Here is a 23,673-nt window from a genome sequence, read left to right as displayed (position 1 = left end):
GCCTCTTCCTCTTCAGATGATATTTAACTGCTGAAGCACGAGCCTCCTGTCTTGCCTCCACTGTCCCAACACAGGTGGAAATTCTGAAAAGTCCAGTCTTCTCTAGTCCTTTGGAAACTGCCTTCATGGTCATTACCTGAATACCCCATTCTCTCCCCTCTGATCTTCTACATTATTATTTCACCTCCAGCATCTAAATCCATGTCTACCCATCTTGCAACTCCAGGATTAATCTGTGCAGTCGTTTCTGCTCATACCGTGCCATTGAAGCTCACAATTAACATTTAAACTGACTAAATACATCTTTTCTAATTTTTTGAAGTCGTCTACTGTGTTATCCTTCTCCAACAATCCACCTGTTACTCAGTTGAGTGGGGTCATCTTTATTTATTTTTACTCTTATCCAAGCAACCCTAGCCATAGATCCTCTCCCCATCCCACCAATTTTTCCTTGAACCCCTGCCTCTTCTTGATGAATTGGTCAAAATACAAATAAATTTAGAAATGAAAGATAGGATGGGTCATTTGGCCTTCACGTTTGCTGCAACATTAAGATCATGCCTTATCGTTTCCCTTTGGCCTTCACGTTTGCTGCAACATTAAGATCATGCCTTATCGTTTCCCTTTAACACCACTTCTTGCATTAACCCCTTGTCTCTTCAATAGCCAAAAATCTTGTCATGAATATACACAGCAACTGAATCTTCACAGCCCTTGTGGATAGAGAATTTCAATAGAAGATTCACTCTCCTTGTAAAGAAATGTATTTTTATTTCTGTCCTGAATATCGGTCCCTCACCTTTGTACTTTAACCCTAGTTAGGAGAAACAATAACACTGCTGCCACCTTGTCAACACATGAAAGAATTTTGCATGCTTCAGTAATATTTCCTCTCTTTCAAATTTCAATGTGAGACACCCAGTCCACATAATCTTTCCTCACGTTGCAAATACTCCATCCCAGGAATCATTTGCTGGAATTTTATTTCTAGTATATCCTTCCTTGGGTAGGAATACCAGAAGTGTGCACAATATTCCAGATGTTGTACTCTCCATGGTTCTATATAATTGGAGCAAGCCAAATCTACTCTTGTATTCAAATTCTCTAGCAATTCAATACAAACATACCATATCTCTTCCAAATTATTTCCGATCTACCTGCTAACAAAGACACCAAGTCCCCTGAGTGGCTGATTCTGTAGTTGTTATTGATGTTCAGGTTGATTCTCCACCACTCCTTGACTCCTTTGCACATGACTGACTCCCACATCTGGGTGGATCATAGTTTTCTCAATATGAGCATAAGAAAGCCTTTATCTTTGGCCCCTGCCCCAAACTCTGTTCACTAACCTTTGGTTTTCTTTCTTCCCGATCCCTTCCCTACTCTTGAGCCAGACTGCTTTTAACTTTGGCATCAGTTTTGGCTTCTTATTTCATCTTGCTCATCTTTAATCTTTATCCTTATTGCCATCACAAAATGCTTATGGGTCTCCCTCCATCTCCGTGATATTCTTATCTTTGCTGAAACTCTTTCTGAAACCTACTGTTCTAATGCTCTTCCATAAAACTTCCCATTTTCCATCCGCCACCAAGCTGATGATGAGTTAATTGCCATATCTGGTGTACAGTGTAGCTGTACTGCAAAATTCCAACACTGCAGCCAAACAGGAACTTGTAAAAAAAAAATAACCGTGATACCATAATAGTAAACTAAATTGAATTTAAAAAGAGAATAAATACATAAGATGGATAGACAATAAATCATAGTAATAAATCACAGTAATCCTCGTAAAAAATGTGGCACAACAGTGCAGACAGTCCTTTTGAGCTGCACGGTAATTGATCCGTGTAACAAGAGGAGGTTCCACAGCCTGATCGCTGTTCTTTAACCTAGAACAACCCTGGTCATCAGGCATCGGTACCTTCTGCCCAAAGGTAGCAGTGGGAAGAAGTTGTGACCAGGGTGATGGCACTGGAGACAGAGGAATTGAGAGAATGGAGTGGATTCCTTTCAGGGGACAGGTTGGGAAGAGGTGGAGTCGAGTTGGTGGATTTATAGAAGATGTCTGTCGAGACTTTGTTTCCTGAGATGGAGATAGAGAGATTGAGGGAAGGGAGTGTGTTGCTAGAAATGGTCCAAGTGAATATGAGGTCGGGGTGGAAGTTGGCAGCAAAGTGGATGAATTCAACGAGCTCATCTTGGGTATGAGGCAGCTCCAAAATAGTCATCGATGGAGCCGAGGGAGAGTTGAGGGAGCTTGCCTATGTAGGCTTGTGGCATGGATTGCTCCACATAGCCAACAAAAAAGGCAGGCATACCCATGGCTACCCCTTTAACCTGAAGAAAGTGTGGTGAGTCAAAGGAGAAATTATTTGAAGGTGAGGATGTTCTGCCTGCCAGAGGGTGGTGGTGGAGGGGGATTGGTTGGTTCTATTGTCCAGAAAGAAACAAAGCTCTTTGAGGTCTTCAATATGGGGAATGGAGATGAATAGGGATTCACACTGTTGCCATCAGGAAGGAGATGCAGGAGCCTAAAGACGAGCACCCAGTGGTACTAAAACAGCTTTTTACCCGTTCCCGTCAGATGTCTGAATGGACAATGAACCACAGACATGACCACACTTTCTCTTCTTTGCACATGTAATCTGTAGCAACGTCTGGACCTGTAGTGCCATCACAAAACAACAAATTTTGTGACACATTAATGACAATAATTCTGATTCTAGACTTGTTGCTGAGATGGTCGGTGGGGGGGGGGGGGGTTGTTGGTGTGTTGGAGGTTTCATCAATTTTGAGAGTTTTTTGTTTACAGAGGCGAAGTTCTAATGCTTAACGCGTGCACATTGCAGGGAAGGAAGTGAAGGCATTAGCAATCAATCTTTTAGAGTAGCGCACTCAGAAGATTTGTGACTCATGAAGGATTGATGGAGCAGATGCCAAGAGGCCATTTACTCAGGCAAGAGAGTTCAGTCCTATGCAGTCAAGGGATATACAGTAGTTAAGTGTTCAGGACAGATGACAGGAAATTGTACTTGGAGGGCAGTAAACCTTTGGAATTTTCTACTCAAGAGGGCTATGCTTATTCAGGTTAGTATATTTGTGGCTGATAAAATAGTGGAGATAGAGGGGGAAAAAAACCAGAAAAGGGTTCTTAGTGCAGAACACATTCAAGACCATATGTTTTATTCCTGCATCTGTTTCTTGCTACCAATAATGTGAAGCCAAAGCTGAAGCTAACAATATGTGGGTTATAATCACAGGCCAGTTCGTAACCAAACAAAATACATTTTGTTGTTCTTTCCTCAAGCCCTTGTTTGCACGTCGAATGTCTTTGGATTTGGTCCCAATACATGGTCGCAGAAATTGAAATGTTGGAAAGGGTGCAGTGATGCATAAAGTTATTTCTTCATCTTGTGTCCATCATATTTAGATTCCCCATTAGAAACATGTAGCTGGATGATTGGATAAAGGAATGTAAAGTCGTGAAAGGAGTCAACTATATACGTGCCAGTTATTTCATTTGGGTGGGCAAGGGAGGATCAGAAGTAACTTGCTTCTTTCCTCTTTGTTCATTTTATAGCATCTGGTCCTCAATGGCATTGCCAGCATTAACTGACCATGACCAAATTGCACTTGAGGATCTCATGATAAGTAGCCTTCTACGACCCTGCAAGTCCTCCTGCTGAAGTTACTATAGAGATGGAGTTCCAGCACTTGGACCAAGAGATCATGAAAAATCAGCCATATATTTCCAAGTCTGCATGAGGCGCACAACTTGGTGATGATCCGATATGTCTGGTGCCTTTGGCTTTGGTGGGAAAATTTGCAATTTTGAAAGTTGCTGTTGACCTCAGTAAGACATAAAAACTCAGATGGTCTCGCAGCGTCCATAGGAGGTAAAGATATATTACCAATAATTCAGGCCTGAGTCCTTCTTCAGATATAACCAAAGAACAGGAAGGTGTCAGAATAAAAGCTGAAGAACATAGGGGGAAGAGTTCAGACCAACAAACGAGGAGAGGTGAGAATGTATTTTGGCTCTGTGACAAGAGACAGAGGGAAAAGGGAAGAGAGAGACAGGAATGGGGGAAATGCTACAAGGAGAAGTAAATGGGGAAGGGGAATTAATGGAAACTGGAAAAGTCGATGTTAATGGCATCTGTTTGGAGGATGGCTGAGTTTCTTCAGCCTTTCTGTGAGCTTTTACAGTAGTCTTTGTGTTTCATTTTGACCTAATTGAATAATTGTAGCTCAATGTGTGGATGGTACTTGGTGTAGGCAGAGGTGGAGGAAAAGAACGTATAGACCAGCTGATGTGGTACCAATCAAGAAGGCTACTTTGTTTTGGAGAGCATCAACTTGCTTGTTGGAGCTGCAGTCACCCAGGCAAATGGAGCATTTTTCATTAGACTCCAAACTTGTGATTGTAGCTGCCAACTACATATTGACATGTTAAAACACTGCAGGACATCCTGCCTTTGGATCTTCTCTTGTCACCACACAGTGCATTATGTGGCTGTCCAGTTAAACATGTGGCCAATCTTGATCTTGGGGGTTTCAGTGATGGTCAGTTAGATTCTCTCTCATTTGAGCTGGCCATTGTCTGGTATTGTTTCATCGTACAAATGTTATTTGTTACTCATCGGCCCATGTCTGAATGGTGTCTGGGTCTCGTGCATGCAGGCCTGGACTGCTTCATTTGCTGAGGAGCTCTGAGTGAGTGGGTGTGTTGGTGAATACCCCCCTGTTTTTGATCCATTGATGGATGAAAGGTTACTAATGTAGCTATGATGACTGGACAACAGGACTGGGTTGGAGGGAATTACTTCCAATAACTCCAACCATTTTCCTTTGTGCAAGGTATGACTCTGGTCATTTTTGCCATTGCAAAAAATAGAAAGATGTTGTTAATTCTTTGTTTCCACAGATAATCTGGGATATAAAGCATATGCACCAGTTTGTCAATGAATGATTATTTTGACCATTATGCTATCAAGTGCCCTAGATCACTTTTAGGCTGATGTAAATTTTGGTCTATGAGATCTCCTGTGCAATCTGATTCAATTTCTAGGGTTTTTTTTGTTTTTCCACCAGTGTTCTTGGAGATTTATCAGTAGGTTGGATAGGTCAGCCATGATCTCATTGAATGGAGGAGCAGACTCGATGGGCCGGATGGCCTACACCTGCTCCTATTTCTTTTGTTCTTATGTTTATCTCTATCAACCTTCCCAGTATATTCCAGGCCTCCGGATGGAAAGATATGCTCAACCATTTGGAGCAGGCTAGTGGGTGTATACATTTTGTGTGTTTAGGAATCCGGGATGGCCAACCTTTTAATTTTTAATTGAGACATGCAGCACAAGGTAACAGGCCTTTTCGGCCCATGAGTGTAGGTTAATTGGGCAGCACTGACTCGTGTGTCGAAATGGCCTGTTACCATGTGCTGTATGTCCAAATTAAAAGGTTGGCCACCCCTGGCAAGGTCCTATATACTGGAGCTCATTCCCTGAACCCTTTTTTCTCCCAAATGTCTGCTGCTGCATTGAGGCATGTGAAATCTTTTGAGTTAAACTGAGCCATTTGTTGTTCTTCCAAAGAGTTCTCTCCTTTAGCTTAGCTTCTGTTAGTCTGATTATTGTCTGTGATGGGCCTTGTTATTTTGCTCAATAAAGTTCCATGAAGCAAGTGCTCTTGGATTCTATGTGATAAGATTTCTGTTATAAGTCACATTGATGTCGACCTCCATGTAATGGGAGCCTGATACATTTCAAAATAATTGCAGGTGAGTTACAATCTGGAATCTAATTAAACTTGATCTTGCAGCTTTTTTTTTTAATATGTTGTGCTGGTCTTTTTTCTGGCTTTAACTGGTTGGTACTCTATTTATTTCATTTTCTGAATCTGGGCAGGGCTGGCAAGATCACCATTCATTGCCCATTCCCTATTGCCCTTGACCGTGGCATTGTTTCTGATTAAGATATTCTCGCACTGCTGCTGGGTAGGGATACTGATGATCTAAATCCAGCAATGCTAAAAGGCACTACATTCCTAGATCATGGTGGTGTGCAACTTATAAAGGTCAACAGCAGGGGTCAGCCATCCGGCCCCTTGAGTCTGCTCTGCTATTCAATGAGATCATGACTGATCTGATGATGGGGTCATTTCCACCAACCTGTATTTTTCCCATATTCCTACTTTGTCTTAAATCTATTTCTGGAGTGGCTTCCTCTTCTTCAATTGGCAGCGAATTCCATAAATTCACTCCCATCCCACCCCGGGAAAAGTTCTTCCACATCTCCATGCTAAATCTTCTAAGCTGAATCCTGAATCTAGTGGTCTTACCTACTTCTATCTTATCTATACCTTTCATAATTTTATACATTTCTGTAAGATTCCCTCTCATTCTTCTAAATTCCAGCGACTACAGTACCAGACAACTCAATCTCTCCTCAAAGGCTAACTCCCTCATCTCTGGACGGACAGGAATGTGCATGTGGTGTGTTCCCAGACCTTGTCTTTGCTGGCAGAGGAGGAAGCATACCTGGAAGGCCATATTGAAGTATCCTGGAATTATAACTGCAGTATGCTTTGTGAATGATTCGCACTGCAGTCACTGTGTGCTGATCATGGAGGGAATGAATGTTTAAGCTGCTGGATTGGCTGCCACTTATGTGGGCTGCTTTGACCTGGATGACCTGCTTTTTGAGAATTGTTGGCATTGCACTCATCGAGGCAAGTACTCCATTGTGCCTTGCAGGTGGTAGATAGGGCTTGAGTCACATGCTGCAGAACACTTGCCCTTTGACATGTTCCTGTGGGCACAATCTTCTAGTTTAGATGTGGTCAATAGATCTGGGTGATGGTAATGCCGTTGAATATCAATGGGAAATGGATCAACAGTTTAGTCAGGGATGGTCAATGCCTGCCACCTCTGTAGGACAAATGTTACTTTCCATGTATCCATCTATACTGGAAGGTTGTCCAGATCTTACTGCATATTGGTTCCTTTGCTAACATTTATTGCTGTACAGTGCTTGATTCGTGTAACAAGAGGAGTTTCAAGAGCCTGATAGCCTTTGGAAATAAATTGTTCTTTAACCTAGAGGTGCTGGTCTTCTGGCCAAGGGTAACAGTGAGAAGAAATGGTGAGCATGGTGATGGGGTCCTTTATCATTATAGTTTTCAGCTGGGTATCAATAATCTAAAGGTCTAATCAGTGCCAAACTTCAGGATAACTTTCTTAATTAAATATTCTATGTGCTCGTTAGAAAATAACAATGTTTTGATTTTTCAGGATATCCTATCCTGGGCATTTGACAACATCGTAGTTCCAGTAATTCTCCTCTTTTCTGTCCTTACAATTGATCGACCATTCAAGTGTATCTGAATATTCTTGGTTAATTGCAGTTCACTGTATTTTCCAACCCTGGTTTACACATTTTTTTAAATGTTCTGTCTTTCAGAAACAAAGGAGGAATTGGAAGAGCTGATGACAGATATTAAGAAGACAGCAAATAAGGTCCGCTCCAAGTTAAAGAGTAAGTATCTGATTTTAGTAGTATTCAGCATCAAAACCAGTTAAATTGTTCATGGTTCAGTACTTCTGATTTTAGACTTGTACAGAGATACAGATGGAAACAGGCCCTTAGATCCCTTGAGACCACAGTGATCATCACTCACTTCTTCATACCAACCCTATATTTCTCCTTTTCTTCTTCCCGCATTCAAATCCAGTCCCCTCAGATTCTTCCACTCACCTACACGGTGGGGCTACTTACAATGGGCAATTAATCTTCTAACCTGCATTCTTTGGCATGTGGGAGAAAACTGACATGGTCACAAGGAAGTCGTGGCACCCCATTCCATGTCTGTCCAGGGTCTCATGTACTGCCAGACTAAGACCACCCGTAAATTGGAGAAACAGCACCTCATCTTCTGACTGGGCCCCCTCCAATTGGATGGCATTAGCGTCGACTACATGAGAATTTATCATGACTGTGTGAAAGGAGACAGGAAAGGAGAGTCAACAGGGAAAGAAGGGGGTGGTGGGGTTAACAAAAGCCAGAAGTGATGTCGTCCCTTATCATAGCCAAATAGCATCTTTTGTTGGTCTGGATTCTTCCCCCATTGTTTGAATTCTGAGACTTTCTGATCTATCCTGCTTCTGATTTTTCCTTGAAGGAAGGGCTCAGCCCTGAAGCGTCAGAAATATATCTTTGTCTCCTTTAGATGCTGGAAAGACCAGCTGAGTTCCTGCAGCATTTCAGTGTGCTTTCTACAATCAAAGCGTCTGCAGCCTATCATGTTGCACAGGCAACACCTGGGGTTGGAATTAAACCTGGGTCTCTGGCGCTGTGGGCAGCATCTTTACTAACCTATTCCATCAGGCTCCCCAAAGGTTGCTACATTAACTTCTCAGTGTTAGTTATTGCTGAAACAGTAGTCTTGCTTTTTATGCCGATTCCCAGAACCATACAGCCAAGAAGGATGCTATTACTCTTGTCATTCCCATGCTGCTCTTTCAAATATCAATAGGTCATTTCCAACTCTGCACTCTTTCACCATAATCCTACAAGTAATACATTCAATTCTTTTTAAAACTTTTTGTCAGTCAGTTCAGATCGGAAGCAGCACGTCCCACACCATCACACTGAGCACGGACCCCCCCAGGGCTGCGTGCTCAGCCCACTGCTGTTTACCCTGGTGACCCATGACAGTGCAGCGAGATACAATTCTAATCAGATAATCGTTTGCTGGTGACACAACTGTGGTGGGGCTCGTAAGCAAGAACGATGAGTCAGCTTACAGAGAAGAGATGCAAACACTAACAGACAGGTGCAGAGACAACAACCTACAGTGGAGATTCACTCAGCTAAATCATGGGCTGAATTCACGGATGGTCCTGCCAAATTGTTTGGGCCTGTCTGGCTTGATGTTCAGTATCAAACGTAACATTCCAAGGGTCTTGACGATAGATGATGGGATGTTTTCACAAGTAGGAGAGATTCAAACAATAACTACTATAGGGGCTGGTCAATTAAAACTGAGGTAGAAATAAATTTCTTCTTCCAGAGAGGGTGGTAAATCTCTGTCCTGGTGGATGGTGGAGTCTGATCATTACTTAAAATGAAGGTGGTTAAATATTCTGAAGATCGAGGAGTGGAGGCTTAAAGGGAAATGGCACAGAAGAGGGGTTGAGGCCAGCATAGATCAGCCATGGCGACATTGAATGGTGGCACAGGTTTGAAGATCCCGATGGTGTGCTCCTGCTTCTACTTTGTATTATCATGGCTGTTCCAGCTTTAACCTGGTGCAACACTTGAGCAGATGACCCAGCCAGGAGCGAAGCAATCACTTGACATTTCCTATCACCACAGTGGACCCTGAAGTTGCAAAAGGCTAGCTCACAGCCAAAGCAATGGCTCGGAAGATGCCACTCTCCAGGATCTGCTCTGAAAACTGCTCCGTCAATGGGAAACAGTTTGTTTCAGGAATTGGTGTTCATGTGGGAACATAGTTTGAATTTCTCCTGCACCTTTTCATTTTCCTTCATGTCTTTAATTTGTTAGTCATCTACATTCTATGCATTCAGTTTGATTCTATTCAGCATCTTTTTATAAGATGCCTTTATCTTGTATTTTAACTTTTCTTATATCATCCAAAGGATCTCAAGCTTTGGATTTCATTCATTTCCTTGTCAAGGAAGGACTTTCCATCTAATTAGTTTCAATTTGTAAAGATGTGGGGCCCATTCATAGAATGCTCTCATGATTGGAAGATTTAAGAATTCTGAATGTTCTGATGTCACTATCGGATCCGCAATTTCCATTTTTTTTAAACAAAAGTAACCTTGAATAGAGGGAGGGGGTAAATTAGATTTAGTTTTTTAGGTTTTTTGTTTGTTTTCTTTCTATCAGTTTTTATTTGGATTAACTTGGTTAATACGGGTTTAACATGGTTATCGAAGATTAATTCAATAGAGTTTCTCATGCGGATCAAGGAACTGTCTAACATAGTTCCAACCATTTTATTTTTGTACTTGCATGTATATGAGATGACTTGTTATGTGTTTTCCTTAAAAATTTGTATGTAAATTTATATGTTAAACTCAATAAAAATTTTAAAAGTCGAGGAAGGACTTCCTCTGTCAAATTCTGTCACTGGTAAATAAAACTGCATTGTTCCAAATTTTTCTTAGCCAGACCTCTTTTCGATTCACTGGAATCCTTCTTTAGTGGAAGATTGTTTTCTTTTCATTGTTCTGTGTCTATTTTTATTGTAACTCCGTATTGCCAACTCTTATCCAAATACTCTTCCACTGAACCATGATTGATTTATTCCATTTTGTTTCCTCAACCTGGATCATATTGCTTCCCGTCTCGTTGGGTTGGAATTAGCCTCACTGAGGTAGCACTCTCTGAAAAAAATTCTCCAACTTTGCCTTTCATCTTGGCACAGAGTGAACGGAAGGAATAAATAGCATGCAAAATAAAGCTGAGAAATTGGAGAGCTGGAGGAGAGATTCAAAGTAGATTGAGCAAGGTTTGAAGTATATGTGCTTGAAGTATATGTGCTTCAATTTAGCATAAATGTCTTACTGAAATTTGTCTGTAAATATGTACCCTTTCCCATCCTCCACTTTGCCTACTTTTAATCTGCTAATAATTCTTGGAATGTGCTATTAAGCTCCCAATATTGCAAAAAACATCAAAATACAAGTGTGTGAGGTTTATCAGTCAAAACTGTGGTTCTCTCTTCATTTACGGGTGGGCACTTCAAACCATAGTCTGCATTAAAATTCTTCTCTGTCTGATTTCTCCAAATTCTGAACTGGTCCTTTGAATAGCTCTGTCTCCTCTCTGCTTCATTCTGTTTCGATTTTTGTTGCATTTGTTTTGTGTTTGTCCATAGAACATATGGCACAGAAAACAGGCCCTTTGGCCCTTCGAGTCTATGCCAAAGTATTATTCAACCTAATCCCATCGACCTGTACCCCTCCCATCCATGAACCTAACAGGAGATCCAGTATTGCACCCTCTCTAGTTGGTACCTCTATATATTGATTTAGAAAATGTTCCTGAATACATTTGATGAACTCCAAGCCATCCAGCTCTTTAAAGTATGCAGGTCCCAATCAACATGTGGAGAATTGAAATCTCCTATCACACCTTTATGTATCCTGCAGCTGTCTGCTATCTCTCTGTAGACGTGCTCCTCATTTTTGCTGACTATTGGATGTTCTAAAATACAACCTCATGAGTGTGGGTTATAGGATTAGTTTTCATTCAGTTATATTTTCATGAGTTCTTGACATGTTTCAAAATATATGCTGTCCCTTGCTCATGTGAAGGATGGTCCAAACTGGGATCCAAAAAGTGGAAGGTCACGTGGCGAGGAATACAAATTGCTTGTCTGGTTGATTGCATTTTGTGGGATGAAGAATGAGTTCAAGAGGAATAAAATCATGATGACCGTTTACAAAACATTACTTTGATCATAATTGGAGCACTGTGCCCATTTCAAGATATCACACTTGAGCAAAGATGTTAAGTTTTTATAGAGAATAAGGAAAAAAAATTGAATCAATCCAGTGTGATGAACTCCAATTATGTGGATAGACTAGATAGGCTGGAGTTGTTCTTCATGAAACAGAAAAGATTTTGAAAAATCTGAGCGGTACATTTTAAATCAAGAGTATGGACAAAGTAGAGAGTGTGATAGTACAGATTCTATCACCAATGTGTATATGTACATATGTACAGATTGTAGTGTAGGATGACTGTGATTGGCTGAGAGTGTAGCCACACCTACTGGCAAGTCTTAAAGGATTGCTCCTAGCCTGACCAGGCCATTCTGGACTGGTCGACCTACTTGTGATATGCTCCAGTCTTTTAGTTAATAAAAGCCTTGGTTTGGATCATCAAGTCTTTGGTTCTTTCGACGCGCATTACAGAGAGAAACTGTTCAAGAACCAGGAAACAGAATGAAGGTGACCAGCAAAAGAATCAAAAGTGACATCAATACACAAGAGATTGCAGACACTGAATACTGGAGTGAAAAACTCAAGTTTTGGAGGAAATCAACAGTAATGCAGTAAGCTGTGAAGGTCTGGGGTTCAAGTGAGGATTAGTCAGAAAGGAACAGGATGGGGCTATTAGGGAGAGCCAACGACTGGGCAGATGATGGACCAAGGGGACCGTATTCCATTCTGAAACCATTCTGTGAGTTTACAAACCCTTGTCACTCATAATTGCCAATACGTGGTTGTGCACCTTGGTCCTGCCACCCTTGCTGGTGAAGCAGCAACCAGAAACCTGGTCGAGTGTTTCTTTATCTTCTGCAAAGCCTGCTCACTCCAGTTAAGATGTTTTTTTTTTTAACGGGGGTCCATATTTAACCTTAATAATGATGCAGTGATAAAAGTGGATTTATTTGAAGGGCACAAAACCCTTCATCAACCTGTTCAAGCCTGACACTTCACGAATTGGAACAATGAAGTTCAATTTCCCTGCAGTATCTTGGTGATGCCAGTAAAAGCAATAGAGCACTCCCTGTGCTTTTGGAAGATCGAGTGGAAAAGACAGGAATTTAAAAATAAATTGAATTAAGCATCTTTTCTATTGTTAATTGAAAGTTTGTTAGTCTAAAAGCTATTAAAATTAAATGGATTTTCCTTGTATGATTTAAATGCCTATCTGAAATTCGCAGTTTTCAGTTTCTAATTATAAGATAGTAAATGGTTAATAAATATTGCATTCAAGTTCCAAAATTAAATGGTACTTAGAAAATATAATAAAATTTTATTCAAATTGAAAATTCATTTTGTAACTGAACTCCTCTTAGGTCTGTGTTCTGGGGATCTTAATTTATCATTTAAAAGGACGTGCTGTGCTCAGCTCTGCAAGGATAATGGTGAACTGCATTCTTTCCACCCAGCCATTCTTTTAAATGTGCCTTGCCTTTAATAAAGCATCACTCAACAGCCCTTCATGTGGTGGTTTTGCTGTAATAAGACTAATGATAATGTGGAATAAAAGTACCTCCCCTCACTCACCATGGGTACTATGGAGAAGTAGAAGGGCACACCCTGGGGGTGTAACATGATCTGGTTAAATATAAATGCAAATGCAAGATTTTGAGGAGGGATATTGTGAGAGATTTCTAGGAAGAAAGGCAGCACATGGACAGAAAGGGGAGAGTAGAACGGTCAAGATGGAACAGGGCCTGCTAGGAGTTGACTGCTCATCATTCAGGTGCCTTGCCGCTCAGCATGGGTGATCATGTCTCCCCCTCTGTCACGAACTCTGACCCTCCGAATTGTAGTTGTTACCTCCCCCGTTCTTTTTCAGTGAAGCTCCATCTTTGACCTGAGACCCTAATCGATGTTGAGTTCATGATTAAACAAAGGAAAAATTGCTGAAGTGGTTTCCCATTGCCTTCTTCAGTTGCAGTGTCCACACTGGATTGGTAACCCTGGCCATTGACCATCAGATTCAACTGCCCAGCATTTTTGGTTTTACAGCCATAAATTCCAATTTGTAGAATCTGTTTGTAAAAAACTATCCACCAACTGCAAACCGTGGCTTCACATGACCCTGAATGGGAGGCTAAACAGGTCTACATCTTGCCCAAGAGTGATCTGAAGGCTATTGGATGGAAGGAGAGCCTTACACCTCCGTTTGCTGAGCAATTGTACAGCACCAACACCAAATGTGGTCATACATCTGAATATAATCTGTTTTAATTGTGATGAGAAGTTGGAGACATCATAAATCAGCTGTAAAGGCAGTTTTTGAATCTGTAACAGCTTTGAGGTGTGCAAAGGGAAAGGCAAGGACTCCTCCCTCGATCATCTCTAAAGGACACACAGGCTGCACACTCTTCCAAAGCAGCAGAATTAAATCCCTGTGGATGCCTTTTCAAAGTGGAAAAGGTGAAGATTAAGTGAAATTTGAAAATGACATTTTTCTTTAAAAGTTCAGGTCTCATCATTTAAATTTAATTTTTTTTAATTTAAATTTAGACAGCTTGGTAACAAGCCCATGCCGTCCAATTACACCCAATTCATCTATAACTCCAAGACATTTTGAATGGTGGGAGGAAGCCCAAGCCCCTGGGGAAAACCCATGCAGACAAGCGGAGAACTAGGGTGGCCAGATGTCCTGTTTTAGGCCAGATGGTCTACCTTTTGAGTGCTCTGTCTGGGGTGTAGGAGCAGAAAAGGCAAGGCAAAGGGGAACGTACCTTGTCAAAAGTGACGTTCCAGGGTCCGAAGGCCGGGCGCGGCCATGTTTCTTCTTGCATGCATGAGTGCCGGCTGGTGATGGATTGGAGTACCAATATTTGTGCGTTCCGTTGGAGGGATAAGGCACCCCCCCAAACTACTGTGGATACCTTCATACCCTCTTATTAGGCTTGTTCTGACACCAACCCTCCATGTCCTCCTATTTGGAAATGGCCAACCTAGGGAAAACTCCTTCCAGACAACGTGGGATTTGAACCCGATTGCTGACGCTGTGACAGCTAACCATACCCCCCCATTTCTATCTAACTTTTATTGAATCATTTGTTTTTAGTCCTGCAATCCTAATTTGATTTTATTTTTGTGTTTTGCAGGATTATTGCTTTGTTGGATACGATCCAAATACAAGGTTCTTTCCTCTCCCCTAATCATGATCCTTTTATGGAGTTTCAGCACCATTGCTCAACCTCCTCCTTATGCTCACCTCTGCCACCAGCCCTTCAATAGTACAGTGATGTATTACTTCAGAGCCTTTGGCAGAATCGGATACTAATTACTTTTAAACTACATCCTACTTAATCTTTGTTAGAATTGTGCTGGAAGCTCGATATTTGTCTCTGTAATTCAAGGTCTCTCAAAGCTCCCTCATGCCATCCCCATCAACTCCTGGTTATTTTGGTCTGTGTTCAACAACTTCCTTCTCTCACCTTATATCATGCAGTCACTGAATCATCATATTTGACTTCTCTGATGCTCCTGTATCTCTTCCCCGACACAAGCAGCTGAAAGATGCTGTGTGCAGTGTGGAAGATGTACTCACCGATGTGGTGTGCCCTCTTCGTACAACTTTTCCTGGTAGATCATGTCGATGGGAGAGAGGGAGACCCCAATGATCCTTTCTACCACTTTTATGGTCCTACGCATCCATTCCTCTGCTGCGACTGAACCTTGTCAAACACTCCTTGCCCTTGACCAATGTAATCATAAAAGATCATCATGGCATTGGAAGTGAGATGACATTGAATAGTCAGCTGTCATACGTTGCTTCTCTGAGAATGGCATCACGTTAAGACATTGAAATGACACATGCAAAAAAAACTCACGGCACAGAAATTTAGGAAATCAACCTGAATATTGTGTGTGTATGCTCATCTATGCAGCTTCATTGTCTTCTTAAGTATTATACGTCAGTAGATATAGTACTAAAGGGAACTTTTTACCCCCTCCATAAATCTTTGTCCGCGAAGCCAAGCCAAAGAAAGAAAGAAAGAGTAATTGATAAATGTTCAGTAAATATAATACGTGGTGTAATTCATATTAATACATCTGGCCTGCAGCAAGTGTTCGACAGCCGTCATGAAAGTATTTATCAACTCGATAATTCTTGCCTTGTTATTTCATCAGGTATTGAACAAAGCATAGAACAGGAGGAGGGGCAGAACAGATCCTCAGCTGACTTGAGAATACGCAAGACACAGGTCAGTGCCTTCAAACCCCTTTGTAAATTTAAAGAATTTCATTTTACATTGTGTAGACCAACCTGAATGTCTGATAGAGGTGCCCAGTTTCTATAATGGACATACTCGTGCTCAGATTTTACTTTGAGTCACAAGATCAATTACAGCTGTTACAAGCCCCCACCATCTATTCAATTCTTGGAGAAATGTAATGTCTGCAGCTCATATGGGATCAAGCAGTGATAGCTTGTGAGCCTGTGTCCACATTGATGGCTGCTGAACAATCCATTCACATTGGCGATGGTAATCTCCTTTGTACCATTCATACATAAAGTTCTTTGTCTGTATATCAAAGGTGTTCATACCTGTACCATTGTCAGGGAGTCAAACAGTACAGAAAAAGGCTCTCTAGTCTATTGATTGCACGTCAACCTTCAACCACCTATTTTCATTAATCCTTCATGAATCCTGTTTTTTTTTATTAATTTTCCCCACAGTCGCATCAATTCCCCTCCAATTCTAGATTCAAGATTCAATTTATTGTCATGTAATTAAAAACAGTGTCATTTTACACAAAATTGCCCTTTGTATGCTGTAAGGCAGACAGATTCACTATTGGCAGAAAGTGCCTGAAGCGTCACTTACAATCAGAGAAAGAGAAGCAAAAGATAGTGTCCCCCCCCTCCCCCGGAGGCAGCACTCCTACCGCCTCCAGCACTCCTACCGCCTCCGCAGCCCCACAGAGTCCAGTCCAAACTGTTGGTAACCCGAGCTCCTGATCCGAACCTCTGACACAGTCAGGAACCCTTCAACGCCCTCAGCACCCTCTTGCATCCCAATTCTGATACCTGGTACCCCTTCAGCCGGTCTCAAGCCAGTCTCCAGCTGTCCACAGTCTGGTGTGAGTCCATTGAGAGCAGTCTGCAGCAGACCACAGTCTGCGTGGGTTCCTCTCCTTGAGTCACCAACTGCCTACCGCCTCACTTGCAGAACCCCTCACTGTTCTGCCGCCGTAGTCACCTTCCCGTGGGGTTGGTCCTCTGCTTCTCCTTTTCAGACAGAGGTGGAGTCTCCCCCATTTCTCTCAGAGTCTGAAACCTGTTGTGGCTGCTGCCGATCATAAGTGCTCCCATCTTGGGCGCAGACCCTGAAGTCACTGGATTTTAAGCAAAAACACCATCTGCTCATTTAACAGGCTGTTTAAAGTCTGTTCGTAACCGACAGCAGTCCTTTTGCTGGTTGGATCCCACGGGGGTGCTGTGTCTCCACTCCATTTTCCAACTTCTACTTTAGGGACAATTTACTGTGACTTTATAACTAGCCAAACCGCACATCTTTGGTCTACGGGAGAAGAGCAAATTCCACATAGACTGCAGCTGAGTCTCTGACACTGAGATGCAGTGGCTCTGCGAGCTGTGTGTCTATGCCACTCCATCACAAGATAGTGGAGCAGAAGTAGGCCCAATGAGTCTGCTCTGCCAATCTAATCTTGAACAGATCCATCCTCCCACTCAGAACCACTCCCTTGCTTTCTCCCTTGATCCCCTAACTAATCAAATACCTGTCAAGATCTGCCTTAAATACACCCAACAACCTCACTTCCACTAACCGTGGCAACAAGTTTTAAATTGATGGCCTTTTTTCCTGAAGTTGTGCCCTCTTGTCCTAGAATCCCCTACCATGGGAAACATCTTTGCCACATTTTATCCGAGCCTTTCAGCATTCAAAATGCCTCGATGAGATCTGCCACTCATCCTTCTGTACTCCAGCGAGTACCGTCCAAGAGGCGAGAAACGTTCCTCATATGCTAACCGTTTCATTCCTGGCATCACTCTAGTAAATCTTATCTGAACACTCTCCAATGCTAGCACATCTTCTATAGAGTCTCAACATTACATTCCTGTCCTTCTATGCTGTTCCTCTAGAAATCAATGCCAACATTGCCCCTACCATAGTTATTGACATGCTATTTTCCCCTTCCAACATCCATACTTGTATTTTTCATCTTTCACTGGTTGTACTGGAATTCTTTACTCTCTGCCAACTATGATCAGAATCAGAATTTATTGTCCTGAACATGTCTCGAAATTCATTGTTTTGTGGCAGCATCGCAGTCCAAACATTTGTACAAACAACCTCACAAAAATAAATATAAGTAGTGCAAGTAAAAGAATAAGTCAAGTAAAGCAGTGTCTTTGGTTCATCGATCATTCAGGAATCTGATGGCAGCGGGGAAGAAGCTGTCCTTGTGCCGCTGAGTGCTCGTCTTCAAGCTCCTGTAGCTTTTTCCCGATGGTACCAGAGTAAAGAGGGCATGGTCTGGGTGGTGGAGGTCTTCTTTCTTAAGACACCACCTCTTATAGATGTCCTTGATGGAGTGAAGTCTGGTGCCTATGATGTCACAGGCCTAGTTAACAACCCTCTGGAGTTTTTTCTTGTCCTGAGTGTTGGCACCTCCATACCAGACAATGATGCAACCATCTAGAATGCTCTCCACGGTCCACCTGCAGAAATTTTCGAGAGTCTTCGGTGACGTACCAAATCTCCTCAAACTCCTCACAAAGTACAGTCGCTGGCGAGCCTTCTTCGTGATTGCATTGATATGAAGGCTCCAGGACAGATCCTCAGAGATGTTGACACCCAGGAAATTTTAAGTTCTCGATCCTTTCCACTGCTGACCCCTTGATGAGGACTGGGTCGTGTTTTGATTTCCTCCTAGTCCACAATCGCCTCCTTGGTGTGGCTAACATTGGTTGCTGTTGTACACCATTGATCTAACTCCCTCCTGTAAGCTTCCTCATTGCCGTCTGTGATTCTGCCGACAACCATGGTGTCATCCAATCCAATCCAATCCCCTCTTCTCTTACTCACACCCATACTCCTGTCTGCAGAGTCACCTTCATGCATCCTATCCCCAGCACTGTTCACAATTCGCGGACACCCACTTCTCTTCAATGCTGCCATTCGGGCTGGCACCATTCCCACCAATTACGCAAAGATCCTATTTCCTTTCCCCACCGTTGGTAGTGGCTCTCTTCACTGCTGGGGCTCTCCCTTCCTCTTGCCACAAATCATTATTGGCGTTGATCTGGTAGGATTCAACTGTACTACATGCTGAGGGTGGAGATAAACAATGGCAAAAGTAGAGCGCAGTTCATTCTCCAAAACAGAAACAGTATAAAGGCAGAGCCAAGAGAGGAGGTGAGGGCTGGAATGGGAAGCGGCCCTGATTCCATTCTGTAAATGCTCTTAATTAATGAGCTGGCACCGGTGAAAGATAGACACTGCTTTGTCATTTAAAATTCAACTGGTTCACAGTATTCTGGAGAAGCTGCGCCGAACACCCTTTTCAGCCTGGCCCACATTCCTCTTCAGTCATAATACATGGCTGTCTCTTGGTGTTCTCTTGAGATTATCTAGTAGCTGTAAAAATTGCTGTCACCCTTTCTTAGAAATACTGAAATATATTCGTCTCCAGAAAAAACATTTAAAACTGCTTAGCTTCATCTTCAAATATTTAAATTTTGTTAGCCTCGATCAGTGGTTTTCAAACTTTTTCTTTCCACTCACGTGCCACCTTAAGCAATCCCTATGTCATAGATGCTCTATGATTAGTAAGGGTTTTCTTAAAGTGGTATGTGAGTGGGAAGAAAAAAAGTTTGAAAAATCACTGGCCTAGATTAACCTGGCTAAGCTAAGATGAGTTGTCCGTATTTTGAAAAAGGTAGTAGATACTGAGGTGTATTTATTCACATCACTTATTGATAAGTGAGTGTGTACATGATGAATAATAACACTTAACCATATAACCATTTACGGAGCAGAAACAGGCCTTTTTGGCCTTTCGAGTCCGCAACGGTTCACTGATTTTGTGCGCCTTCTTCAGGCAATGGTCCCGATGGGTTTGGCCCTCGAATTCCAACTTCAGTGGCTGAATTCTTCCATTATTCCACCTTGGCAAACTCCAAGAGTCTCGTTGACAATACATTTTTTCGAAAGATTTCATTCCTGAACAAAATTGGGAATTATGATAGACAACTTCAAAATGGACACAAAGATAAGTTCAGATTTGCTGTACCATGTAGGAAGTTAGAGAAACGTTAAATTAATTTTATTGAATGTAGCCGATTTAATCAAATAATGACGCTGACACATTGCGTGAGTTCAACTGTCCTAAAAAATGTTTTGTCGCTGATTTTCATTTGTACTCAGCATCTGATGCCTCTCATGTCAGTGTCCAACAATAGTCGGCAGCATTGATGGATTCCAGTTGCCTTAATACTGCTTTACCATGGTCGCAACGTCCTGGTGAAACCTTTCATGATATTTGTCACCGACTGCAAGATCAGCAGGGAAGACGTCCAAGGGCGAATTTTCATTGGAATGTTGTACTTCATGGGTTTTTTAATGCTTGAAGTAGACTTAAAATATGACCAAAACATCATGCTTTGTGAGCAGTATACTAGTAGACTTAAAATATGACCGGAAATCACAAAAATAGGTTATAACTAAAAAACCATATGTGATTGGAAAACTTTAAGGTGATTTTCATGATCAACAGCCCAAAATCCATAAAATAAACCCAAAAGAGTTCAAGAAGAAAAGTCTTTGTTGTCTAGTATAATCCAAGAAGTGGAATAACAAGTGTATTTCTTAACTGAAGCCTCAGGAGCTTGAAGCATTTTTACTCAAGCCCTTTGACTCTTGTTACCAGATTATAAAAGAAACTGAAGGCTGTATCATTCAACCAGTGAACATGATGAGGTATCTACCATGGTAGCTTAGCATAAATGTGTGAACTAGTGAGCCATGATGACATTCCTATTTGGAGCCACGAGAAATCTTTGACTCCTTTTGAGGGCCAGTGATGTGGCATTCCAGAAGAGGAAGTGAGGATTGACAGCTTGTCAGCCCTCAAAGAGTTTAGTTGCCTCATTTTCTGGCGCCCAGAAAATGACTTGGAATTTTTGTATTTAATCTGATGTGGTCTTGAAAAGTCAGAGAGGAATTTTTAAAGTTTTTTTGAACAGTTGTGCGAGCAGAAGAAAAGCACCCTTAAACGGCAAATTAAGGATTGATGGCATGAGTCACATAGCCTCTTTGATACTAATGTTAAAAAAAAGTGACATTAAATCTGAGTTCAAAAATACCTGCAACAGATTGCTCTGGCTACTCCATCGAATTATGGGAGGTTGTAATTAGTAAACCATTCAGCCATGTTTTCAGACTTCCTCCTGTAAGCTGACTCATCACCCCTTTTGATATAGTCCACTACTGTGGCATCATCGGCAAAACTGTGAATGATGCTGTCGAACCAAGCCACACAGGTGTAGGTGTAAAGTGAGTAGATCAGGGGGCTAAGAATGCTGTCCTGTGGTGCTCCTGTGCTGATGGAGATGTTCTTGCCAATCCTCACTGATTGGGGTCTGGAGGTATGGAAATCCAAGATCAAATTACACAGTGGGGTATTGAGGCCCAGGTCTTGCTGATTAGCTTTGAGGGGACAATGGTATTGAATGCCGAACTGTGGTCAATAAAGAGCTTCGTGATGCATGTATCTTTGCCAACGTGTTCCAGGATTTTGTGTAGAGCCAGTCAGATGGCACCTGTCATAGACATGTAGTTGCGGGAGGCAAATTGGAACAGATCCATGTCGCCACTCAGATTTGGATCTGATGTGCTTCAACACCAGCCTCTCAAAATGCTTCATCACAGTGCATGTGAGTGCCACTGGTCAGTAGTCAGTTAGGCAGGTTACCACACTTGGGTACTGGTATGATTGAGGCCTGTTTGAAACAGGTGGGTACCACGTCCTATTCGTGTGAGCTGTTGAAGTTATCAGTGGATACATTGACCAATTGATCAGGACAGGTTTTCAGTACTCGCCTGGGTACTCTGCCGGACCAAATTCTTGGATTCATTCTCCTGAAGTCAGCCCACCTGCATGTCATCATCAGATACTGACAGTGGTGGGGGGGGGGGGGGGTAATCAGGGAATATGGGGGTGCATAGAGGTTCTTCCTTGTTCTCTGGTCAAATCAGGCATAGAAGGCAGTAAGCTCATCTAGGAGTGAAACTTTGCTGTCTCCTACTACACCAGGGGTGTCAAACTCAAATTCACGGAGGGCCAAAATTAAAAACTTGGACTAAGTCGAGGGCCGAACTAAATATTTATTGAAAATTTTCAACAACATCTGCATGTTTTCTCTTCTTTCAACATATGTAATGTTAAACTTTTTCTTATTAAAATAAATGTTTAATAATAGTTTTGGATAAACTCTTTCCAGAAGCATTTACAAATGAGAAATAAAATATTCAATAAATAATATTTCTCTATAGAGGATTTGTCAAATGTTGCTAGTGTGCTGTTGAATAGTAAAATCTGAGGGCTGTTGAGAATGTGGGAGAATAACATGATTCCAGAAACAATCAAATGGGTGACTGATTGTGGGCATGAACTCTAGCAGGGTTATTTGCCATGCCCTTTTTCCATTGGTACAGATATCCTTTGATTTACACACTTTTCAAGTTTTATGCCTAATGAGCTTGTATCCAGGTGCAGGACCATTTTTAACCAGGAATATATTTATCACTGTGACATGAAACTATTGGAAGATCGTTTTATCCTGAGATTAAAGTTCATAATCCTTACTCAGGCCTGTGTGCGGGAGGGCAGGGTTTGCGGGCGATCGGGTTGGACAACGACAGTGCGGGGGCATCGGCTCTCGCTGCAGGGCGGATCAGCGGCCCCGTCACCGTGAGTCGCGGGTCGGCCTGCGGCAGGGAGGGGGAGTGGGCAACGGTCCTGGCGAGGTCAGGCCCGAGGCCTCCGGTTCCGGGCGCTGGGAAGCGGCCTTGGCTTCCCCTGACACCGACCAGGCCCCAAAACCAGAGTCCACGGTGAAACCCTGCAACGTAAACAGAGGAGGTGGGGGCGATTAGCGGGCTGACGCCAATGCATTCTGGGATTTATAGTATTAGCTGTGTATGTGCTATACTGGCGCGGCTGCTAGCGGGCCACCTCTAATACATTTTTGAAATGATCTTGCGGGCCAAATATAATTATATTGGCCCGCGGGCCAGTGTTTGACATGTGTGTACTACACTGTATTTGGTTTTGTAGCAGGTTACATCATTTAGACCCAGCTACTCCACTGGGAGATGGCTTTCCGTAAGTCGTACCTGCTCCTTGTGTACTGTTTACACCTATGATTGTGTTTCAATACTGTTTACGAATTTACAGACGATTCCACAGTAGTGGACTGAAAAAAGGGGAAATGAGGGGGATTTAAAGCTTGGCTGAATGGTTTACTAACAATAACTTCACACCAATGACTTCAGGAAGCGGAAAACCAAAGGTGTACAGTCCAGTGATCATTGGGGAATCACAGGTGGAGAGAGTGAGCAAATTTAATTCCTGTGAGTCACTCTCTTGGAGGACCTTTCCTGGACCCAACATACTAACGTCATCATGAAAAAGGCATGTCAACGCCTCTACTTCCTCAGCAGTTTGCAGAGATTCAGTAAGACCTCGGAGACCTTGGCAAACTTCTACAGAGGTGCAGTGGAAAGTGTTGGGACTGGCTGCATCATGGCCTGATATGGGGACACCAGAATCTCTGAGCAGAAAGCCCTGCAAAAGGAAGTGGGGAAAATCCTCCCCACTGTCAAGAGCATCTACATGGAATGCTGGTGTGGGAGATCAGCAGCAATCATCAAGGATCTGCGCCATCCGACACATGCTCTGTTCTCGTTGCTGCCATCAGGAAAGAGGTTTAGATGTGACAAGACTCATACTAACAGGTTCAGGAACAGTTGGTGCCCCCTCCACCACCAGACTTCAAAACAATATACTGTGGTGCGCTGTTAGCCAGAATCAGACACACACAAGGTAAAGACTGTACAACAGGCTTTAATCCACAAAGACTTCCACAGAGGCGGGCTGGCTGTGGCTGCAGCAACTCTGAGTGAGGA

The 23,673-nt window shown here is 42.4% G+C and overlaps 1 protein-coding gene across 4 annotated transcripts in view; it reads left to right on the top strand.

Annotated features, from left to right (window-relative positions):
• Positions 1 to 23,673, top strand: part of LOC138749255 (syntaxin-1A-like) — a 323,823-nt gene that overhangs the window by 218,160 nt on the left and 81,990 nt on the right. For all 4 annotated transcript variants that reach the window (XM_069910420.1, XM_069910418.1, XM_069910421.1 and 1 more), the window contains exons 4-5: positions 7,464 to 7,538; positions 15,647 to 15,720. In XM_069910420.1, coding sequence (XP_069766521.1) covers positions 7,464 to 7,538; positions 15,647 to 15,720 — 149 coding nt within the window. The remainder of the gene's footprint in view (positions 1 to 7,463; positions 7,539 to 15,646; positions 15,721 to 23,673) is intronic.

This window comes from Narcine bancroftii, chromosome 14 (genome assembly GCF_036971445.1).
Source record: "Narcine bancroftii isolate sNarBan1 chromosome 14, sNarBan1.hap1, whole genome shotgun sequence".
In the NCBI taxonomy this organism is placed as follows: domain Eukaryota; kingdom Metazoa; phylum Chordata; class Chondrichthyes; order Torpediniformes; family Narcinidae; genus Narcine; species Narcine bancroftii.
This window is presented reverse-complemented; position numbering and strand designations above follow the sequence as displayed.